This window comes from Artibeus jamaicensis, unplaced genomic scaffold, assembly GCF_021234435.1.
Source record: "Artibeus jamaicensis isolate MK-2021 breed Jamaican fruit bat unplaced genomic scaffold, CSHL_Jam_final contig_233, whole genome shotgun sequence".
Taxonomy (NCBI): Eukaryota; Metazoa; Chordata; class Mammalia; order Chiroptera; family Phyllostomidae; genus Artibeus; species Artibeus jamaicensis.
This window is the reverse complement of record NW_026521486.1, coordinates 32,887,232-32,907,058: the sequence shown is the minus strand read 5'-3', so window position 1 is coordinate 32,907,058 and position 19,827 is coordinate 32,887,232. Positions and strand designations below refer to the sequence as shown.

The 19,827-nt window shown below is 37.2% G+C and overlaps 1 protein-coding gene across 14 annotated transcripts in view; it reads left to right on the top strand.

The window, feature by feature from the left end:
* Positions 1 to 19,827, top strand: part of SOX5 (SRY-box transcription factor 5) — a 929,786-nt gene that overhangs the window by 844,646 nt on the left and 65,313 nt on the right. For all 14 annotated transcript variants that reach the window (XM_037144816.2, XM_053661997.1, XM_037144815.2 and 11 more), the window contains one exon: positions 7,159 to 7,305. In XM_037144816.2, coding sequence (XP_037000711.2) covers positions 7,159 to 7,305 — 147 coding nt within the window. The remainder of the gene's footprint in view (positions 1 to 7,158; positions 7,306 to 19,827) is intronic.

The following is a 19,827-nucleotide window of genomic DNA, read 5'->3' as shown; positions in this document are numbered from 1 at the left end:
CAAAATAATGTATTGCCTGGCCTAATATGAATTTATAATTTATTTTTATATTGAGAAAAATGCTATTATTATTACTGTGAAGACTATTACCACCACCTCCCAACAATCTATTGGGATAAACTGAACAATAATTTCACAATAGTGAACTTAGGCAAAGGTACGTATTTGCTTTAAAAATCTTCCTCATTATGCTCAGCTTTCCTGTTTTAAAAGATGAGTATTCGGTAACAAGAGAACACCCCCCAACCCCACCCAGTAAACAAGCATTTCTCTTCTTATTGTTACTTTGAGAGGAATTTCAGCAGTTTGTTATTCCCCCATAAATAACACTAATTAGAGATATGAGTATAGTAACTGATATGTAAAGATTTGAAGAGCTTTGCTGCGAGTGTCCTTCTTACCTTGCCAAATGGAGATGTATTTACTGGTTGGTGACCTCAGAGATAGATGCAGTGTTCCTCCTCCCACAGTCATGAACAGCAAGTCTGGAGCGGCATAAAAAGGGTCAATCAAATAGGTCATACATCATATGGGGAGGCAGATGTTAGAACATATTGTAATGGATTACTGTGCAGTACACGGAGATGGCTTGTGGAATAGAGAAGCAGGGAGGGAGGGAGAGAAGGAGAGATAACTATCAGTTGGTGTTTTTGTGCATGACTCTCACAAATAGATCTGGTTCTTTATGGAACTGCTTCAATTATAAAAGTCAAAATGTTTTTTTCCTAGCTTTTCAAGATTTATTGGTATGTAAAAAAATGAAGAAAGCTTTTTAATCCAGTACATTTGAAATGTTCCTTATGCATGTACTTTGGTGTCTGTAATGTAACAGAAACACCATGACAGCATCATACCTGTGAAATAGGTCTTAAGATTTAAGGTCAAATGTATTCTTTAATTTTTACCAGGGGGCCCTTTTCACTCCCTCTCAACACTCTGCTCCTAACTGATAGCCCAGTATTCCAAGTTTCACAGTGAGTGAGATGGAATTTGGAATGAAATATTAAAGTTAGCCCATGTATTATTAATATTTGATGATAGTAGCTGTACAATGATGGCATTATAGCTTTTGTGCATGCATTCACTATAGCTTTTTTAAAAAATTAGAGTTTACACGCAACATAATTTTTATTAGTTTCAGATGTGTAGCCTAGGGGTTAGACAACCATCTGCTTTACAAAGTGATCCCCCTGATATTCCCAGTAGCTACTTGGCACCCTATAGCTTTTTAAGGGCAAAACTGTACTACAGCCAGGCATAATATTTTATTTCATTCCAGCTTTTCCAAGAAATATCACCCAGGAGTGATATACATATATATGTGGAGGTGTGGGTCATGACGGTATTAGTTTCTGCCTTTGAGCCCCTACCAGCGAGCCCCTTAGTTCCTCAGACATGTTTTTCATGGAGTGCACCTGTCTTCTCTGAAGGTAGAACACTCATTTTCTGAGGTTGATAACTCTGATTTTTCCCCTGTGGCTTGTCCTCCACAGTCTTGAACTCATCGCTGGATATCAGCTGATCATCAGCCTTTTGGAGGTTTTGTCCACTCAGGTCATTTTCCTGCATTGCCTGCTTTTGAAACTCCTACATTCCGGTAGCTCCAATTTGTTCGTTTTTTAAACTGTGCCCCATTGCTGTGGCTTCCTCCATTTGGACAAATCTGAGTCTACTTCCTTTTTCAGTTTGTTGTATTTCTTGCTCTCAGGTTGCCTTAAGAGTTGTGTCCAAATATGAAAGATCCTCAATCTCCTATGTTGTATATACCTGCTTGAACTTGCCCCTCCGAGTGACTGGATAGTCCCTGGTTTGCCCAGACCTCTACTCCTTTCACTTCCTTGGGATAAACTCCTCAGGCGGAACTTTAAATTGGAGAAGTGAAAACTCTTACCAAATTCCCCAGGTGCCTTTCTGCAGTCACCTTCTCCCATGGTTTATGTTACAGCCTCCAAAGCAGCAAGAGTGGCTGTTCCACTCCAGCCCCCACCTCGCTTTTATGCGCTAGGAGAGAATTCTAACCATCTCCTCCCAGCTCTATCTCCCCTGTCGGCTCTGTCTAATCTTCATTTTTTTTTTCCAGCAGTCACCTTAGTGGTTAGCAAAAGTCATCAACTTTTTGAGCTCATGTTGGCATGCTAGGAAATTCTTTGATGGGTACAAGTGCTAGCATTCTGTCAATGGACACGGAGGTTTCTTTCACTTTTTGGCTGTTGTGACTAATGCTGTTCTGGGTGTGGGTGTACAGATATCTGTTCCTGTCCCTGCTTTCCATTATTTTGGGTATATACCCAGAAGAGGGGTTGCTGGATCATATGATAATTCTGTTTAATTTTTTGATGAATTGCCGTACTGTTTTCCATAGCAGCTGTGACATTTTACATTCCCACTGGCAATATACAAGGGTTGCAATTTCTCCATATCTTTGTCAGCTTTTGTTATTGTCTGGTGGGTTTTTCTTTTAATTTTTGTTTGTTTTTTAATAATAGCCATCCTATTGTGAAATGGCATCTTGTGGTTTTCTTTGCATGCAGGTATTTTGAAGGTATGTTTGTCAAGACAGGAGAATGAAATATACTTGATTTGTAAAATATAATTCTTTATAAATTTGGCATATGAGTTTCTGTGTGCACCTTTGCCCTGGGATCCAGTAAATGTAAGGCCTGTCTTTTTTTTTTTTACAATATACTTGAATAACATTAGAAGAATAGTGTTAGGGAGTTACTCTGATAATTTCCTTTGAAGAAATATTGTGAAAACTAATGGGCAAAGCAAATTTATTCACATTGAAACATACTGATATGTTTTGAAAGATTTTCTCCAGTACATTAGTTTCTCTTTAAACTCCGCATTTAAGTTACATTAAGTAGTTGAAATTAAGCTATAAAGATAACACTTACAGAGCCTTGAAATTGTTTTCTGAAGTTTTTCCTTACAAATGTTATTTTTTGTTCTTTCCCTTAAAAAAACAAACAAATGCTTTTCTTACACATCACATCTAACCTATATCATAAAATTAGAAGTGCATGTGTACCTATCTTAAAAATCATAATAAAGGTCAATGCACACAATTAAAATTTTTTAATCTAAGTGGTTAACATGGTAAATATATATTACTTTTATTGCCAGATTTAGTCCTTACACTTAAAAAACAAAATCACCAGCCATTTCTATGAATGTGTTTGCACTTCATGGTGATATTAATGAGGGAGATTTTAGCTCTATTTAACTCTAGTGTTATTTTTGAAAATTTAGGTCTCCATGTGTTTGCTCGCTCAAGAGATTAGAAGCCACACTAATTTCCAAGTAAGGGCTTTCTTGATCACCAAAGGTGATAAAGGACCTGAACTTCCAGGCCTATACCTAGTTAAGTTATTAAATTAAAAGAGCCTCATTGGTTTCATGGATTAAAAATTAAAAATGTGAAAAATTTGCCCTGGCTGGTGTGGCTCAGTTGGTTGGAGTGTTGTCTCACAGAACAAAATGTCCCACAATTCCCAGTCAGGACACATACCCAGGTTGCAGGTTCAATCCCCAGTCTGGGCATGTTCAAGAAGGCAATCAATCAATATTTCTCCCTCACATCAATGTCTCTCCTCCCCGCCCCCACCGCCCATCCATCTCTATCTCTATCTCTATGTCCATTTCTTTCTCTAAAAAACAATGAAAAAAATGTCTTCAGGTGAAGATAAAAATATCTAAAATTTATTTAGCATTACAATATACCTCTTTTCTCTCTGTGTTAGGTATTGGTGTTGGATATGAGATATCAGTTGGAGAAAGTGATTCTACTTTTAAAATTATTTTAATAAGCTCAGCAAAAACAATATTAAATGGTTTTCCATTCTGTCAAGCACTCTCCATTCTGACAATGGCAATGTACAAGTTCACAAATTTTCCTAAAGAATCAGTATGCTTTATCATATAGCATTTAGGAAAGACAACATTTTCACTCATATCTTTAGTGTCCTTTTTTTTTTGTTTTCTTTCATTGCTTTTTGTACCCAGCTCTCCTATCTAGTGTGAGGTTGGAGACGTGGGGAAGAGACGCGTGGGGTGTGAGGACAAAGGGGGAGTGGCGGGCCTGACTTACTGTGCACTGTTCGCTCATTAAAATACGAATGGCCCTGCCTGTCAGCATCAGGGAGAGATGGGGCCACTGGATCAAACCGTAGACTGTCATAGCTACTGAGTCCTGAGTAATTGTCAGAATGCAGTGACAGTCCTGTCACCTGGGCCTTTATTCCATTTTTTTTCACATGAAAGGAACACCTGATAGTAGATTCTAGTTCAAATGGAAAAGTAAGCTTTGACCTAAGCAATAAAAAAGGATCCCCAAAGTAGTTTACATCTACTAAATAACTTTACTCTCTAAGTAATAAATATTTAAGATTCAGTAATAATGTATATCCATTTATCAGAAATAAGGCACTTCTCATTTGTCTTCTGCAAAATATTTAAGAATATCTATATGCTTAAAGTCTTGGTTTTATCGTTTTTTCAAAATATATTTTTCTAATAATCTTACCACTTTTTCCTGTTATAGTTCCAAATTGATTTATTCACTTAAGATTATGGCTATAATGAGTATATTAAACTATCTTTTGTTTTTATGCTGATATGATTTTGAAATTAATTTTCTTTGTCCTTTTTAAGTAAATGAAATGAATGAATGAATGATGAGTTTTATCAACATCACCAGTAAGCCTTTTTTCTAATTCCTCGAATAGTAAAACAATGTCAAATTCTTTCCAAATTTTAAAATTTATATAGATACTATTATTACTAAATATTAACTATGTCCTAGAAATATAGTTTTGTTAAAAAATAAATTACAGCCCTGGCTGGTGTAGCTCAGTGGATTGAGCGCGGGCCTGCAAAGCACACGATCGCGGGTCGATTCCCAGTCAGGGCACATGTCTGGGTTGCAGGCCAGTTCCCTGCAGGGGATGCACGAAAGGCAACCATACATTGATGTTTCTCTCCCTCTCTCCTTCCCTTCCCCTCTAAAGATAAATAAATAAAATCTTTAAATAAATAAATAAATAATTTTATGCAGTTCATTTCTGCCTTTATTCATTTCTTCTTTTCTTGTTTCCAAGATGTTCTGAGAAGACATTAAATAATAAACATAATCCCTGCCTTCAAGGAGTTCACTAGTCATAAATGAATGGTTTGAGGGAATAAATAGTGATAGATATTTTTGTCACTTCTAATGCTTTGATGCCACATGCTCCAGATGGCAATTAAGCACTAGGCTAGTAGCCAGTAGGAGAACTTGTGTTTTTAGCAATTTGGGGGAAATAACTTATTAGGGAGAAGTGGCAGAAATTTACTATCTCAAGGTATCAACAAAACAATCTATCTTCGAGTTTAAATAGGATGTTTTATGAAATTTCTCCACCCCTAGCACTGAAAAGTACTAAACACTAGCTTAGAATATCTGAGTAAAATGTTACCTTTGTAAGAAGACACAGTTGTATCTTACTGGTTAAAAGTCGTGTTATCCCAATACAATTGTTCTGATTTTCCCAAATTAGCAATTGATTAACTTATACAAATTAGTTAGTACTATTATTTGTACTAACTAGTTCGAGTTAAAATAGCTGCTCTTTACCGTCCCATCAGACAGTTTCAGCACCCAGAATGCCTGCTGAGGAGCTGTCGGTCCACTGTCAGCCTAGCTGTGCTTCAGTGCGCATGTGCGTGCCACGGAGAAAGCCCTGAGTAGGTCTGGCAAAGCCGAATACAGTCCCGGCTCATGTTACAGGCTACAGACACAGTACATCATGCTTGTGATGCTTAAAGAAGTACTTCATTAGCTATATTTTAGTGGAAGCCCATGATGGAATGGTTCTAGCATTTTTACTATCACAATGTAAAATTATAAGAAAATTTCTCTGACTTCTTCCTTTTTCAAAAAGGAAAAATACATCCACATATACGCATATTTGTTTTGGCTACCTCATGAAGATAATCCAATGACTATATACGTGAATGTGAATGTATGATAGGAGAATGCTTTAATGCATTAAATCTATGAAATGAAGACTTTATATAAATTACACAATTCGCCCTGTTCTCCTTCTTTTTTCTTTTCTGCAGTTAATATAACTTGGAATTATTTTTCCCTCTTCACTGTCACAACTGTAACTTTTAAAATGCAAGTCATCACTAAAATGATCACCGGTTATTTTGATAACCTCATAACTGATAATCTTGCTTTATCTTTAGTTAAAAACAACCTGCCTATTGCTCTCAAACATTCAGGGGCTTCCTCTTGTCTGCATATTAAATCTAAAATCATTTAACTGTGTTTCAAGCTTTTCTATAAGGTGAACTAAGCCTACAAATTTGGTCCTGTTTTATTCTTCCCAGGCCATGCACTCAGGGCACCTTCCTTTCTCCCACCTCTTCTAAATCGCTCACTGCCTCCACAGTGTGCCCTGCTCCCTTTGTGACATCTAGCTCACTCCTGCTCCTGCACCTTTCTTTACATTAATCTCCCTTTGTAGAATGAAAGCGATTAAAAATCACAGGTTTAAACAGTATTTCTTAAAACCTGAATCCTCAAGATAATTTCAGGTTTGTCTGTGTTTACATATTGTGAGATAAAGTGGACTTCTGATAAATATTGCAGTTTTTAACAGCATAGGTAGACTGGCCAGATAATGTTCTTCAATACTCTCCTTCCAGTCCCTCTTAATAGCTTTGTTAACGTCTACCCAACTAACAATCGCACACACAAAAAATTGTTACAGATACTCATTTCAGCAAGTCAAAAAAAGAAGTTACCAAACTTGAAGCATGAATATAAAAGTTACTTTGTATATGAAACTGCATTCTTTTTAACATGATGAGTAAAATTTAAAATACAGCAAAAAGAGGTCTGGACCAAAGGATGATATACCTGCCTCCCAGAGACTTTGGGAATAAGTAAATATGGATGAGTGTTATTTGCTTGGACTCTCTGGACATACCAGTGCTGAAGTAAGTCATGGAAGTTTAGCTGACAGCTTTTTTTCATAAAATATTCCAAGGCGCTGAGCAAAAATACCCATAGGAAAAATACCACATTGGATAAGGTACTTTCTGAGGGGTGCATTCATTTTATTGCTGATGGTCTTTTTTATGTTTCCTGTCTCTCTTTTTCTTCTATAGCAGTTATATGCTGCCCAGCTAGCTGCAATGCAGGTGTCTCCAGGAGGGAAGCTCCCGGGCATATCCCAAGGCAACCTTGGTGCTGCTGTATCTCCTACCAGCATTCACACAGACAAGAGCACAAACAGCCCACCACCCAAAAGCAAGGTACCCTTTTCAAGAAGCTACATGGCTTAACATTTAGACTTGTATTTTTAATTCATTGTTATTTGTTGAATATTTGTTATGTGCCAGCAACTGGGTTAACTGTGGGTCTTCAAGTGGATGAGAGTCTAGTAGGATCAGTGAAGTGTGTGCATAAATTTATAGACATGCATTTAGTCATCCATTTATTCCACAAACATGCATTGATAGCTAAAGTAAGAAATGTGAGTAATACAAAGAGTTAAAAGGTAGGTGTTTTGTACCCAAGTAGCTTATAGTGTGATAAAATATAGATATCCATTCTCTAGGATAAAGTCCTATAAAGGTTACAGATAAAGTGCTTTCAGTGTTATTGGGACAGATTGTCTTCAGTGAGTCACCCTGGGGAGGGATTTCCAAAGGGAGGGCAACTGAAATAGAACTTAAAATATGATTAAAGCATACAGCAAATGTTTAATTTACATATCAGTAATTGTTATAATGTATTACCAGTACGTATATATATACATATATATATATATGTATATATATATCACTCATCCAATGGTATTATCATGTAAAGATATGAGGATAATAATAGGGTCACAAGACTGTTTAAAATTAGTTTTGTTTTAGAAGCTAAATAGGAAACATTTTCTGAGCGAACATGAAAAAAGATCAGGGGAATTTTAAATAATGTGTTTCTTTTTAAAAAATATGTTTTATGGATTATGCTATGACAGTTGTCCCAGTTTTTCCCCCTTCGCCCCCATTCACCCCACACCCCTACTCCCTTAGGCAATCGCCACAGTGTTGTCCAGGTCCGTGGGTCAAGTGTATCAGTTCTTTGGCTACTTCATTTCCTTCATTGTACTTTATACTGTCAAGGCTATTCTGTAATTAACTATTTGTACTTCTTAATCCCCTCACCTCTTCACCTATTCCTCCACACTTCTCCCATCTGGCAACCATCAAAATGTTCACTGTATCCGTGGTCCTGTCTCTGTTTCTGTTGTTTACCTAGTTTGTTTTTTAGATTCAATTTGTGGATAGATAAATATTTATTGCCACTACATTTTTCATGGTTTTGATCCTCTTTTTCTTAAATAAGTCACCTTAACATTTCCTATAATAATGGTTTGGCGATGATGAACTCCTTTGGTTTTTTTCTTGTCTGGGAAGCTCTTTATCTGCCCTTTGATTCTAAATGATAGCTTTGCAGGATAGAGCAATCTTGGCTGTAGTTCCCTGACTTTCATGACTTTGAATATTTCTTTTCGACCCCTTCTCACTTGCAAAGGTTCTTTTGAGAAATCAGCTGACAGTCTTACGAGATTTCCCCTGTAGGTAACTAATTTCTTTTTTCTTGTCGCTTTTAAGATTCTCTCTTTATCTTTAACCTGTGGCATTTTAATTATGATGCGCCTCAGCGTGGGTCTCTTCTCATCCACCTTGTTTGGGACTCTCTGTGCTTCCTGGACTTGTATGCCTATTTTCTTCACCAAATTAAGGAAATTTTCTTTCATTATTTTTTCAAATAGATTTCCAGTTTCTTGCTCTTCCTCTTCTTCTGGCACCCCCATGATAAGAATGTTGAGCCTCTTGAAGTTGTCCCAGAGGCTGCTTATAATATCCTTATGTTTGGATGATTCTTTTTTTTTCTTCTTGTTCTAATTGGTTGCTTTTTGCTTTCTGTGTTTCAAATCATTGATTTGATTCTCAGCTTCATCCACTTTACTGTTGTTTCCCTGGGGAAAAAAAAGTGCTTTATTTCAACTAGTATATCCTTCCTTCTAGATCTTTTTTATGCTGTTTAGGTCCTCACTCAGTTCCTTGAGCATCCTTGTAACCAGTGTTTTGAACTCTGTGTGTGATAGATGGCTTAGCTCCATTTTTTTTTAGTTCTTTTTCTCGAGTTTTGAACTGTCCTTTCATCTGGACCATATTTCTTTGTCTGTTTTTTTTTAGCAGCTTCTCTGTGTTTGTTCCTATATCTTAGATAGAGCTGTTATGACTCCCTGTCTTGGTATCCTGGCCTAATGTAGTAGGTGAACTATAGGTTCAAAGGCTCATCCACCTCTACCACCCAAGCTGGGTACTTGAGGTGCACCCTTTCTATGGGCTGAGTACCCCTTCCTCTTATACTTGAGCCTTGGTGGCTGTTGGCAGATCAATGGAAGGGATTTATCAAGGCCAGTCAGCTACAAGGATTGGCTGTGATCACTGACCACCAACCTCCTCCCTCCATGGAGGACCAGCTGTGCAAAGGGTGGGATGGTGGTGCTCCAACATGGTCTGTAGCTGTCCACTGGGTATGTTGGCCCTGGGATTCCCTGGGTGGTACAGGCCAAGGTCAGCCCCCACCAGTATTTTGCCTGGGTCAACCCTGCCTGAGCTATAAAGCAATCTGAGATGGTTGCTACTTGTGCTGGGTTTGAAGATTGCCAGGCGAAGCTAAACTATGAATCTAGGCTGGCTGCTGCTAGTGCTGGGTCTGGAACCACTTTTCAAGAGGTACAGCAGCATGGGACTCACTGAGGCTGGCTCTTGTTTGAGAGGATTTAGAAAGTTGTGAAAAATGAACCAAGACCAGCCATTCAGATAGAAAAGCAGCTTGGGTGGGCCCGACGTAAGTAGGGTGGGACAAAGCCTCTGAGGATCTCCAGGGTGGGGCAGTGTTAGCCAGGTTGATGGAGTCTTAGACATGGCACCAGCATGCCAGCTCTGTAGCTCTGTGGCTCTGTTAGGGGGAGGGTTCAGAAAAGGGACAATGGCCTCTGCCCATCTTTCTGTCTAAGAGAAAGGTGTACCCCTACTTTTGCCTTGATGCCAGACACTTCAGTTTCTCCCCGTAAGCCTTTGTTGCCTTTCCAGCTGCTACCTTAGTGCTAGAGCTCAGAGGGAGTGGGTCTAAGTAAGTCTGTGTAGGCACCTTAAGAAGAACTGCTCGGGACTCCAGAACTTTCCACCACTGACTCATCTCCACTAGTTTTTGCAGCCAGAAGTTATGGGGAATTATCTCCCTGGCACTGGAACCCTGGGCTAGGTGCCATGTGTGGGGCTGGGACTCCTCACTCCCTAGATATCCCTCCCAAATTTTTATCCACCACATGTGGATATGGGACCAGCCCATTGCACATCTCTGCCCTTCCTACCAGTCTGGATGGATGTGGTTTCTTTAATTTTGTAGTTTTCAGACTTCCATTCAACTCAATTTCTGACAGTTCTGAGTGATGGTCATTCTCTATTTTAGTTGTTATTTTGATGTGGTTGTACGAGGAGGTTAGCCGTGTTTATCTGTGCCACCATCTTAACCAGAAGTCAATAAATTGTTTCTTGACTTAGAAGAAGAGGCAGGCAGAAAAATGCATTTGGCTTTTTTGTGTGTTTGTGGAGACTTTATACATTAGATGATCTATGACTATATTAAACTTTCTATGGGTGAATTAAAAGAGTAACCATAAAGTAGTTTCCCTGAGAATACTCAAGGAAATAATCACAAATATTTTCTGACTGTTAGAAAATGTTAAGTAGAAAACTGACCCAGTAAAGTACCCTCAAAATAATAGTTTTGTCTTTTGTGGAATTACCTAGAAAATTGCTTCTGTTTTTCATTTCATCAAAGCCATGCTGAAATGTCTAAAGAGTAACAGTTTAAGAATATTCACAAGAGTTTAAAAATGTACAGAGTAAAAATAGAAAATATTGAAAAAGAGAAAAATTCAAAGAATTTTTTTAACCGCTTGTGTTCTAACAGATCCCTTTCACAGTTAACCAGAGACTGAATGGGGAAAGAGAAGCGATCAGTTTGGAAAGTGCACTCCAACCTCTGTCTTCTCAAAACTCCAAAGCCCTTTGCTGTACTATTAAGAGATAAATATACTTGGAAGTATAATGTAACCTGAAAAAGGACCTTAGATGTTGATTCAACAGCAGTGTGTGCAAATATTTAGTACAGATTATTGTACACACTCCTGACATTGGGAAATACACATATGCCACTTCTAAGGTCTTTTTCAGCTCTGTAATGGACCTTGCATGTTGAGTGCTTAATACATACCTAAAGCCTGGTCTGCTTTTCTTTATAATGGCAGCAGAACATATTTTTTTCAGTTACAGTTTACATTCAATATTATCCTGTGTAAGTTTCAGATGTACAAAAAGTACCCAGAAAATCCTGTACTTTTCAGAGTGACACCCCGATACTTCCAGCACCCACCCAGCCCCCCACACAGTCGTCATGACTCTGTTGTCTGTGTCCTGTGCTGTAACCCACATCTTTGTGCCTATTTTGTACCCATCAGTTTGTGCTGCTTAGTCCCTTCACCTCTTTCCCCCATTTATCTGCTCCCCTCCCTTCTGACAACCGTCTGTCTGAAACATACATTTTCTAAAACTTGGCAATAATTATAACATTCAGTCAGTAAAATTTAATTTTAAAGCACTGATACTGTGGTATCTTAGGGACCAGCAGTTTTACCATAATGCAGGTACAGGCTAACTCTGAGTGAAATAAATAGCTGTAGCAGTCTAGTCATTGTCACACACAAATAACTGTGTGAGGTATTATTAACATTTTCTACATGTAATAATATTATTCTGTATCATGCTTTATAATGGTGCTTTACATTAGGACCTTTTTAATTGTTCAATTATAGTTCGCGTTTAATATTATTTTGTATATGGCATTTTGTTTTAGTATTTATCATTTATAAAAATTTTATCATTAATGTCTTCTCCCCAAATCACTTATTCATGAAGCTTTGGATGTTAGCCTTATCCATTTATGCATCCATCCATCCATTTATTCATTCATCCATTCAGATACTTATTGAGCAATTGCTACAGTGATACTTTTTTAGGTAACCATGACAAACATAAAAGTAACTGAATATTTGCTTTGCCAAAATGAGGATGCTGCTTTATATACTATGTGGTTCTAGATACTCATAGAACTTTACAGTATAGTACTAAGTATAGAGACTGACTATTTAAATAATATCAAAATTCTGGCACATATTATGGTTTCATATACCTACACGTATTTAGTACTAGAGAAAAAATGCATTGTTTTTATAGCTATGATCATACAAATTTAACAAATATATTTATACTTTATTTTTAAAGTTCTTAATTTTGAATATTAGCCCTCATAAGTTTTCTATCATATAAAATTTAGTATAACTGTAGACATTATATATCCTTCCATCTGCAATTATTGTAAAAAACATATAAAGTTTAACCACAAATAAAGGGCCTCTTCTTAAGTAACAACTACAATTTAGTGGAAATGTATCCTTTCTTTGTTAGGTATCCTCTAGCTCGCTGTCTACAGCAATTATTGTCAGAGAAGATGTCCTAAATGTGCTTGTGTTTCAGCTCAGTAGTAAAGTTTAGTGGGTTAGAAATGCCCTAATAAATACTAACATTGTCATTTTGGTGAAGAAAGTGGCCAAAAATAAATAAAACCAACAGTAACTAAAAGAGGGCATGCAATTGATATACATAGCATAATAAATATTTTCAGTTCACAAGATATTTTATTTCTATATAATAATAATTTATATTGTATACAATTAGTTATAAATGTCCTGGGGGTATTTTCTGTATGATTTATTAGTGAATTTTCCTGTCTGTCTTATATATTGTAGAAGTATTTTGTCAAAGGACTCTCTGTTGTCTGCATACATTGCCAGCATAAGCCAAATTCATGATTTACACTGAAAGTACATTTATTGTTTGGGACAATGGACTTGTAGGCCACATCCAGGTGATGATGTAAGGAAAATGATCTTATTGGCAGCTGTCAAAAATCATGGTCTTTGGGTGTTTTTTCCCTGCCCTTCTTCCTAGGCATGCCTTTTTCCTTTGACTCATGACTGTCGAGAAGGACACAAACAAAACTTATTTGCAATTTGCAAAAAAATAGAAGGGGGGAATCAAAGGGAGGGGGCTCCAAAAGACTGTAAAATTGTACAGCATGAGTCCTCTGATGCATGCTGTTTTCAATCTGCTGTGTGCCAGTCGGAGGCTTGGGGAGTGTGTGCGTGCAGGAGAAAGGATAATGCTGAGAAATGATAGAGTGGCTGTGACCTCCAAGCTCAGCCTGGAAATCCAAGACATTGATTTCACTTAGCATTCCTGCTGAGAAATCTGGCGGAGTGCAGTTGTAATAAAAGAACAAGATTCTGTTCTAATGGTAATGGCGTATGACAGACGTATCACTTTGTCTGTCCTCGGCACGAGAGAGAGAGTTGGAGAAAGGTCACCTGACCTGCGCTTGGTGTTGTTTGAGTGCTGTACTGAGCTTTGAACTGCCGCTTAGGAACATAATTATTTATAATATTCAACAATTTAAAAAAGGCCTTTAGAGAACTCACAGTGAGCCTCTACAACCCGCACATAGGAAATGGATTCTGTGAATGGGAAAACTCAAAAAGGAATCTGGTCTCTTCCAAATGCCTGTTGGAGAACATGGACAGTGTTGCTTGTTTAGTTATATGTGTGTCCTTGAACTTACTGTTTGTACTGTTTTCACTAATGGCTGACAGAGGAGCATTGGTTTAACTTTTTTAAAAGATACTTTGATTTTATTAAGCATAGGTCAAGATTTTTTTTCATGCTCTATTTTGCCAAAGGTTCAAAATTCAGATCATCAGCAGGTTTTTTAAGTTTCTTAGGTGTACATAAAATCTTAATTTATAAATACTTGTCTTTTTGCAGTTACTTAATTTTTTCTCCTCCTAATTCTACCCCAGGACAATATTTTATTGCTCAGTGAAAGGAAATATATTTAATTCTTCAGGGATAATCTAATAGCTCATGTCCTCACAACTGTGTTTATGACTAAATATTGGTTTAAAAAAAAACAAATGAAAGTATGAAATCTTGAACTTTTCTGCACAAGAGATCCTGTTTAAAGGAAAATGTAGAAATAATTTTACTTTCCATATTAAGGAAAATAAAGTTAAGGTATTATTTAGAAGTATTGCCTCTTAAATTTCAGGTTCATTATCGCTGCTTTGACTCTGCTTGTTTTTCTTAACAAATGTTAAATTTTTGTTACAGTTTAGCCTTCTGCCACAGGATGGACACCATGTATTCAGTGCCTCTCACTTTTGTACCACATCTTTCTTTATTTAAATTACTTCTACATTATTTGTTTCAGGTTTTTAATAACCTAGATAGCCTTTTGTTTGTTATAGCAGTTGATGTCTTGATAACATTGGTTTTATAAGAATAGTCATATTTTTAATAAGAGAATTAGTATCAGACTTAAAATAGTCCTTTAGGAGAAGACTATTTTTATTCAGTTTTACACATTACTCACACAATTGTTGGCAATGTATAAACTTACAATTCCATGTTATCAAGAAATCATCATATGTCATAAATGTGCTAACAATCTGAACTTCCTGTTTCAAGTGTTTTTCCTTGGCAAAATAGCCAAATATACTCATCTATTGGGAAAATTATAAGAACAACTTATAAATACTATCAAATGTCTCTTAGTATTTGATGAAAACTTATTGCCTACAGTAACCAAGAAGAGTTAGTTTGAAAAGTCGATGACAAGAGACAATTTCTGGGTGCTTTTCTGTAACCTTGCAGTGACCCTCGTCCTCCCCCTGGTCACAGTTATGTCTCTGTCAATGACAGGATCATATAGATCATCCCAATCCATTTTTTGCCCTTGTTTTCAAATACTCCCAGCAGTGATGTTCCCATTTGCTCAGCAGTAGCACCTGGGAATTATGACAAGAAGAAGAAATATCTCTTCCAACAAGCCAGAAACAGTCCTGGCCAGCATACTAGACATAATCAGATTTTTTGAGGTGCAATATTCTTGTAAATATTGCTTCAAATTCAGAAGCCAAAAGTGGAACTCTACTCTTAGCGGATCCTATGTCTCAGGCAGAGTGATGAAGATCTTTTCTTATTTGCTGCGTGCAAACACTAGCCACGTGCTTGTGTTCCTGATGTTAAGCATGCCAATGACTCCTGTTAGGGCACCTGTTTTTGCTGGTTATGGTAGCAGTCCAGGGGTTTCATGCTGTCAAGTAAGGATATCAATACACTCTGATCTGCAGGGTGGAATTTTGTAGTTTAATACTGAGTCACAAACTGTGGCACACATATAAACGAGGATACTTAGCATTATGCATGAATATGAGAAACCAGAGGATAATCATGATTCATCTTAATTGAAAATTAGTTCTAATGGGAGATTTGGGAAATAAAGCTTTTTTGCTAACTTTGAAACTGTTCTATGATGCTGGGGGAGGAGAGCAGGCTGAATACATACAGTATATCCACAACCAAGTTCAACCATCACCAACACTTACTATAAAAATACTATTTTTACTATTTGAAAAAAAACACCCTTTCAAGATAAAGCACAAGGCATCAAAGAGAGTCTATAAGTTTGAAATAGAGAAGTGCAAAGGCCTCCACAGGAGTATTTCCATGAAGGAAAGTTCAAAAAGCACTGCTCAGTATAACTATGACTTCACTTAGTATTTTTCACATTTTATCTGGCCACGAAAAACTTTGAGTCACAGTAGTTGCTAAGATGTAATTTCCATTCTGTTAAATTTCCTTGAATACCACTGTTGGACTTAGTCTTAGAGCTTTCCAGGTCAAGATCTCAAGTAATTACTACTCACTCACTACACGGGGCTACAACTGGTCTCTGAACGTTGTATCTCCAAGTAATCCACTTAAGCAGCAGTATCCATAAAAGGAAGATGCCATCCATCTATACATGTAAGATACAATAAAATCACTGATCCATCCTGAAACTGTTGGACCTGTTCTTTTGTAGATTTCCTTTCCTCTACAACTTCAGAACAGAAAGGGAAGTGAATCTCAGCTAATCATAACAACATTCAAATTGACCGTTTTCTATTCTTATGCTTTAAACACTGTCTGACATATCAATTAAATGCTAGAATCTCCATAAAACCTTGCTCTGTACAGCTGCTTTGTGCTTTGTGGAAGAACTGTTGAGCATTCTTCCCGCCCTCATTTTTCAGTATCTGTAAAATGCCTATTTTGTGAGCCTTTGAGATGTGATATGCATGTGTCGTATGCAAGAGGTGAATTCATTTGCAGAGTTAAACTGTAAATGTGGCCCATTACCATTATCATCACTTTCTGGATGGAACGTATTTAAGGTGGCTGTAACATAGTAGCTCTGTCATTTTATATGAAATAGTTTTCTTTTTGTCATCCCATGTGGCTAAACTGAAATATGTTAAATGAAGTGTTATCAACAGAACCCCTGTGATGAGCCTCTTCCTTCCTTTTTTCATCTATCGATATATTCAGTTGACAGGAATCTCAAAAAGCCAGGTACTTGAACAGAGCATTTCTGAGGGCAATGGTATTAAATGCCCAAGGAGGTCATTTGGTGGATATATTCTTATGACTCAGGCAGAAGAGTGTTGGTCACCTGTGTGTCATAAAAACAATAAGAATAAAAAAACAGAGAGATAGACTAGTTATATTCTTGGCATTTAAAAAAGGCAAAATATACTGAGGGATTTAGTTAACGGTCTTTGAATTCGGCGGGCCTGGCCTCTGGTTCCCAAAACCATTTTATTTTGACAGGAACCTGTCTTGCATGCAGCAGTGAGCTCTAATGAGTCATGTCAAGCTCTTTAATAATGCAAACAAAGGTGTCGAAACACAGGGATATCCACAGAATCACACTTTTAAGTGAAAGTTGCCCTCTCTAATAGATCCAACCTGAAGCAGATTCACCATCCAAAAAGCTATGTATTTAAAGCATTGTAATTTGAAAAGCAGCACTTAAAACCTAAATAGTAGATGAAAGAACAACAGAACAGTATGAAAGGATGTTCCTTGCACTGAAGTCTGCAGCGCAGCCTCGATGAACATCATGGCTTAACATGTGCCGAAGAAAAAACATTCGCACCCAAAAGTTTTTCTCAAGGAAAGGATGTACTGAGCCATATGGGAGCTGAAAAGGGGACCAGACACTGGGGCATGCAGTCTGATTCACAAGCAGAAGTGCTAGATGGAGAAGACACAGTGTCTCCCATCCGGGGGTTGACAGGGCTCTTCCACACAAACACTTTGGGGGAGAAAGATGGAAGTTACTTTGAAAGGATTACACTGGCTCTCGATAAAGGGGATGGAGTGGGGATGGTTCTGGGATAGGTATATAATCTGTAAGGAAGAAGTGTTCTCTCCTTTGTATTGGTTGTGGTTAACAGTCCAGAAAAGATTGTGTCCAACTCGATAGTGGGCTCTTTGGCTATTCTCTTTCTAGGTAAAAATAGCCACCTGGAAATTAATTCAAAGTTTCCAGATACACTTAGACATGTTATCAGCCTGTGGTTGGTTGGTGGTTTCCACCTGCAATTGTTAGCTCATTAACATCTCTTGTCTCTTTCACTCTCTGGCCTTGTCAGAGACGGACAAAGCAAAAGTACACATCTGTTATCTTTCTTTTTACGGAATCATTTGTCCTTTTGACTTCCTACAACATTCTTCAAGCCAATTAAAATCTTTTGTTATCTATCCTAAATAATTGATCAGAGCCTCATTTGAGCTACTGATTACTGACCCCTTTCTCCCCTTTGGTCCTCCTCTGGATTAGAAGTGTTTGAAAAGAGAATTGAAAAGTGACACCATGAAAGATTACTCTACACCTTAGATTTCTCTCTCTGTATTGAATTAAATATATTCTGCTTAAAAATTCTTTCATATTCATAAATAAAAGGAATGTTAATGGTCTCTTTCAGAAACACCCGACTATAGATGTGTTATTAAAATTACAGCTACGAATGTTTCATTTAGCCGATGAAAATAGTATATATGCATATTTATTTTAGATTTCATCAATAGACTTTTCCTGAGAGAGAACAAAGCATTCAACTAATGCATTTAAGAGCGAACAGGAGATAGAAAACAATGTAGTAATTAAACAGATATAGATGTAAGAGTCAAAAATAAAGAGATATAACATCCTAACTTGAAGACAAAGAAGTTCAAAATCCCAAATATTCCAGAGTCTAATTTATTTAACAAAATGTATCAAATGTTTTATTTATAGAATTATAGAAGTTGAAGGAAGAAAGAAACCCAGAAAGCCTGTAGTCCAACTCATAATGGCCAGTCATGGGATCACTTTGCTTCTGTCTAAACTCCTACTAGGCAATTCATGAGGTGGCACTATTTTCTAAAGAATTATTATTAATGTCATAATATTCATATCTAATAGAACTAATCAACTTTCCAGTATTCTATCTTGGGTTTCCATTGAATGGCAATTGTATTTGTTAGTATTCTTTCAGTTGAAGTGACAGAAAACCCAGCCCAAATGGATTGAGCAAAAAGGAAGTGTATTCATTAACATTTTAAAAAAGGTGATCTGAATTCAGGTGCAGCTTAGTCAGGAACTCAAACAGTAGGACGTGGAATTGATTTCTATCTCTTAGCTCTGTTCTTTTCTCATTCTTCAAAGAACTGCCCCTCTTTAGTGTTCTCTAGCTCCCTGTGCTTATACCCACCATTCACTGGTTCAACAAATCTGAATGTCCACCTCCCCAGTGCCAAATTCAGCTCAGGGCAGTAGAATTACAGCTACTGCAGCAAAGAACATAACAGTTTGCCCTCTTAAGATTTTGCAGGTTAAGGGTAAGAGACAAACTATGAGTAATTAACAAAATAGATGATTTCATATATTGTAAGTGCTATGGAGAAAATAAAACATGGTAAAATATGGAGTGTGTGGGGACAAGTGAGGTGACCTTCTTGAGTTTCAAAGGAAGCCCTCTCTGAATCATGAAAATGAAAGAACCAAGGTCTGAGGGAAAGGTCTGCCAAATAGGAAGAACAGCAATGAATTGCAAAGACCCTACTATGTCAGTGAGGTTGACAAATTCCAGCTTTAGAAAATAAGCCGGGGCAGCTAGAAGGCAGTGAACATTAGGGGGAATGATAGAAACTGTGGCTGGGAATGAGTCAGGTAGAACTTTTTCACAATCGGGAGTTTGAAATATATTGTAAACGTATTCATTTTTAAAGAGACATTATATATTTTCCATTTGTCATACCACATTAAACTGCTGTAATTATCTACTTAATGTCTTCCTTTCTTAGCATAATATGTCTTTGAAGCAAAGACAATTTTTTTCTTCTATCTCTTGGACCCATTAATATTTTAATCATCTATACAATACTTCCACAGAAGCACTCATATATTTGAGCCCTAATAGCCTGTCTTGGACCTTGCCATTGGAGAGACAAGGCCGCTTAATTCAACAGCTATCAGTTGCCTGTAATATGGTGATATGAGTCCTTGGATATAAGGATGCTGGTGAACAGTGTCGACAGGTCTCTGTCCCCATGGAGCACAGAGTTCCCAGAGAGGAACATGTGAGGGATATACACAGAGACAGACAATCACAAGTACGGGTAGCAGGTGAGTACCAAGGGTATGGATTGAACTTCACATATTTCCTGGGGATTTTTCAGATTCACTTCATTAGGGATTTTCATTAGTAGATAAGAAAG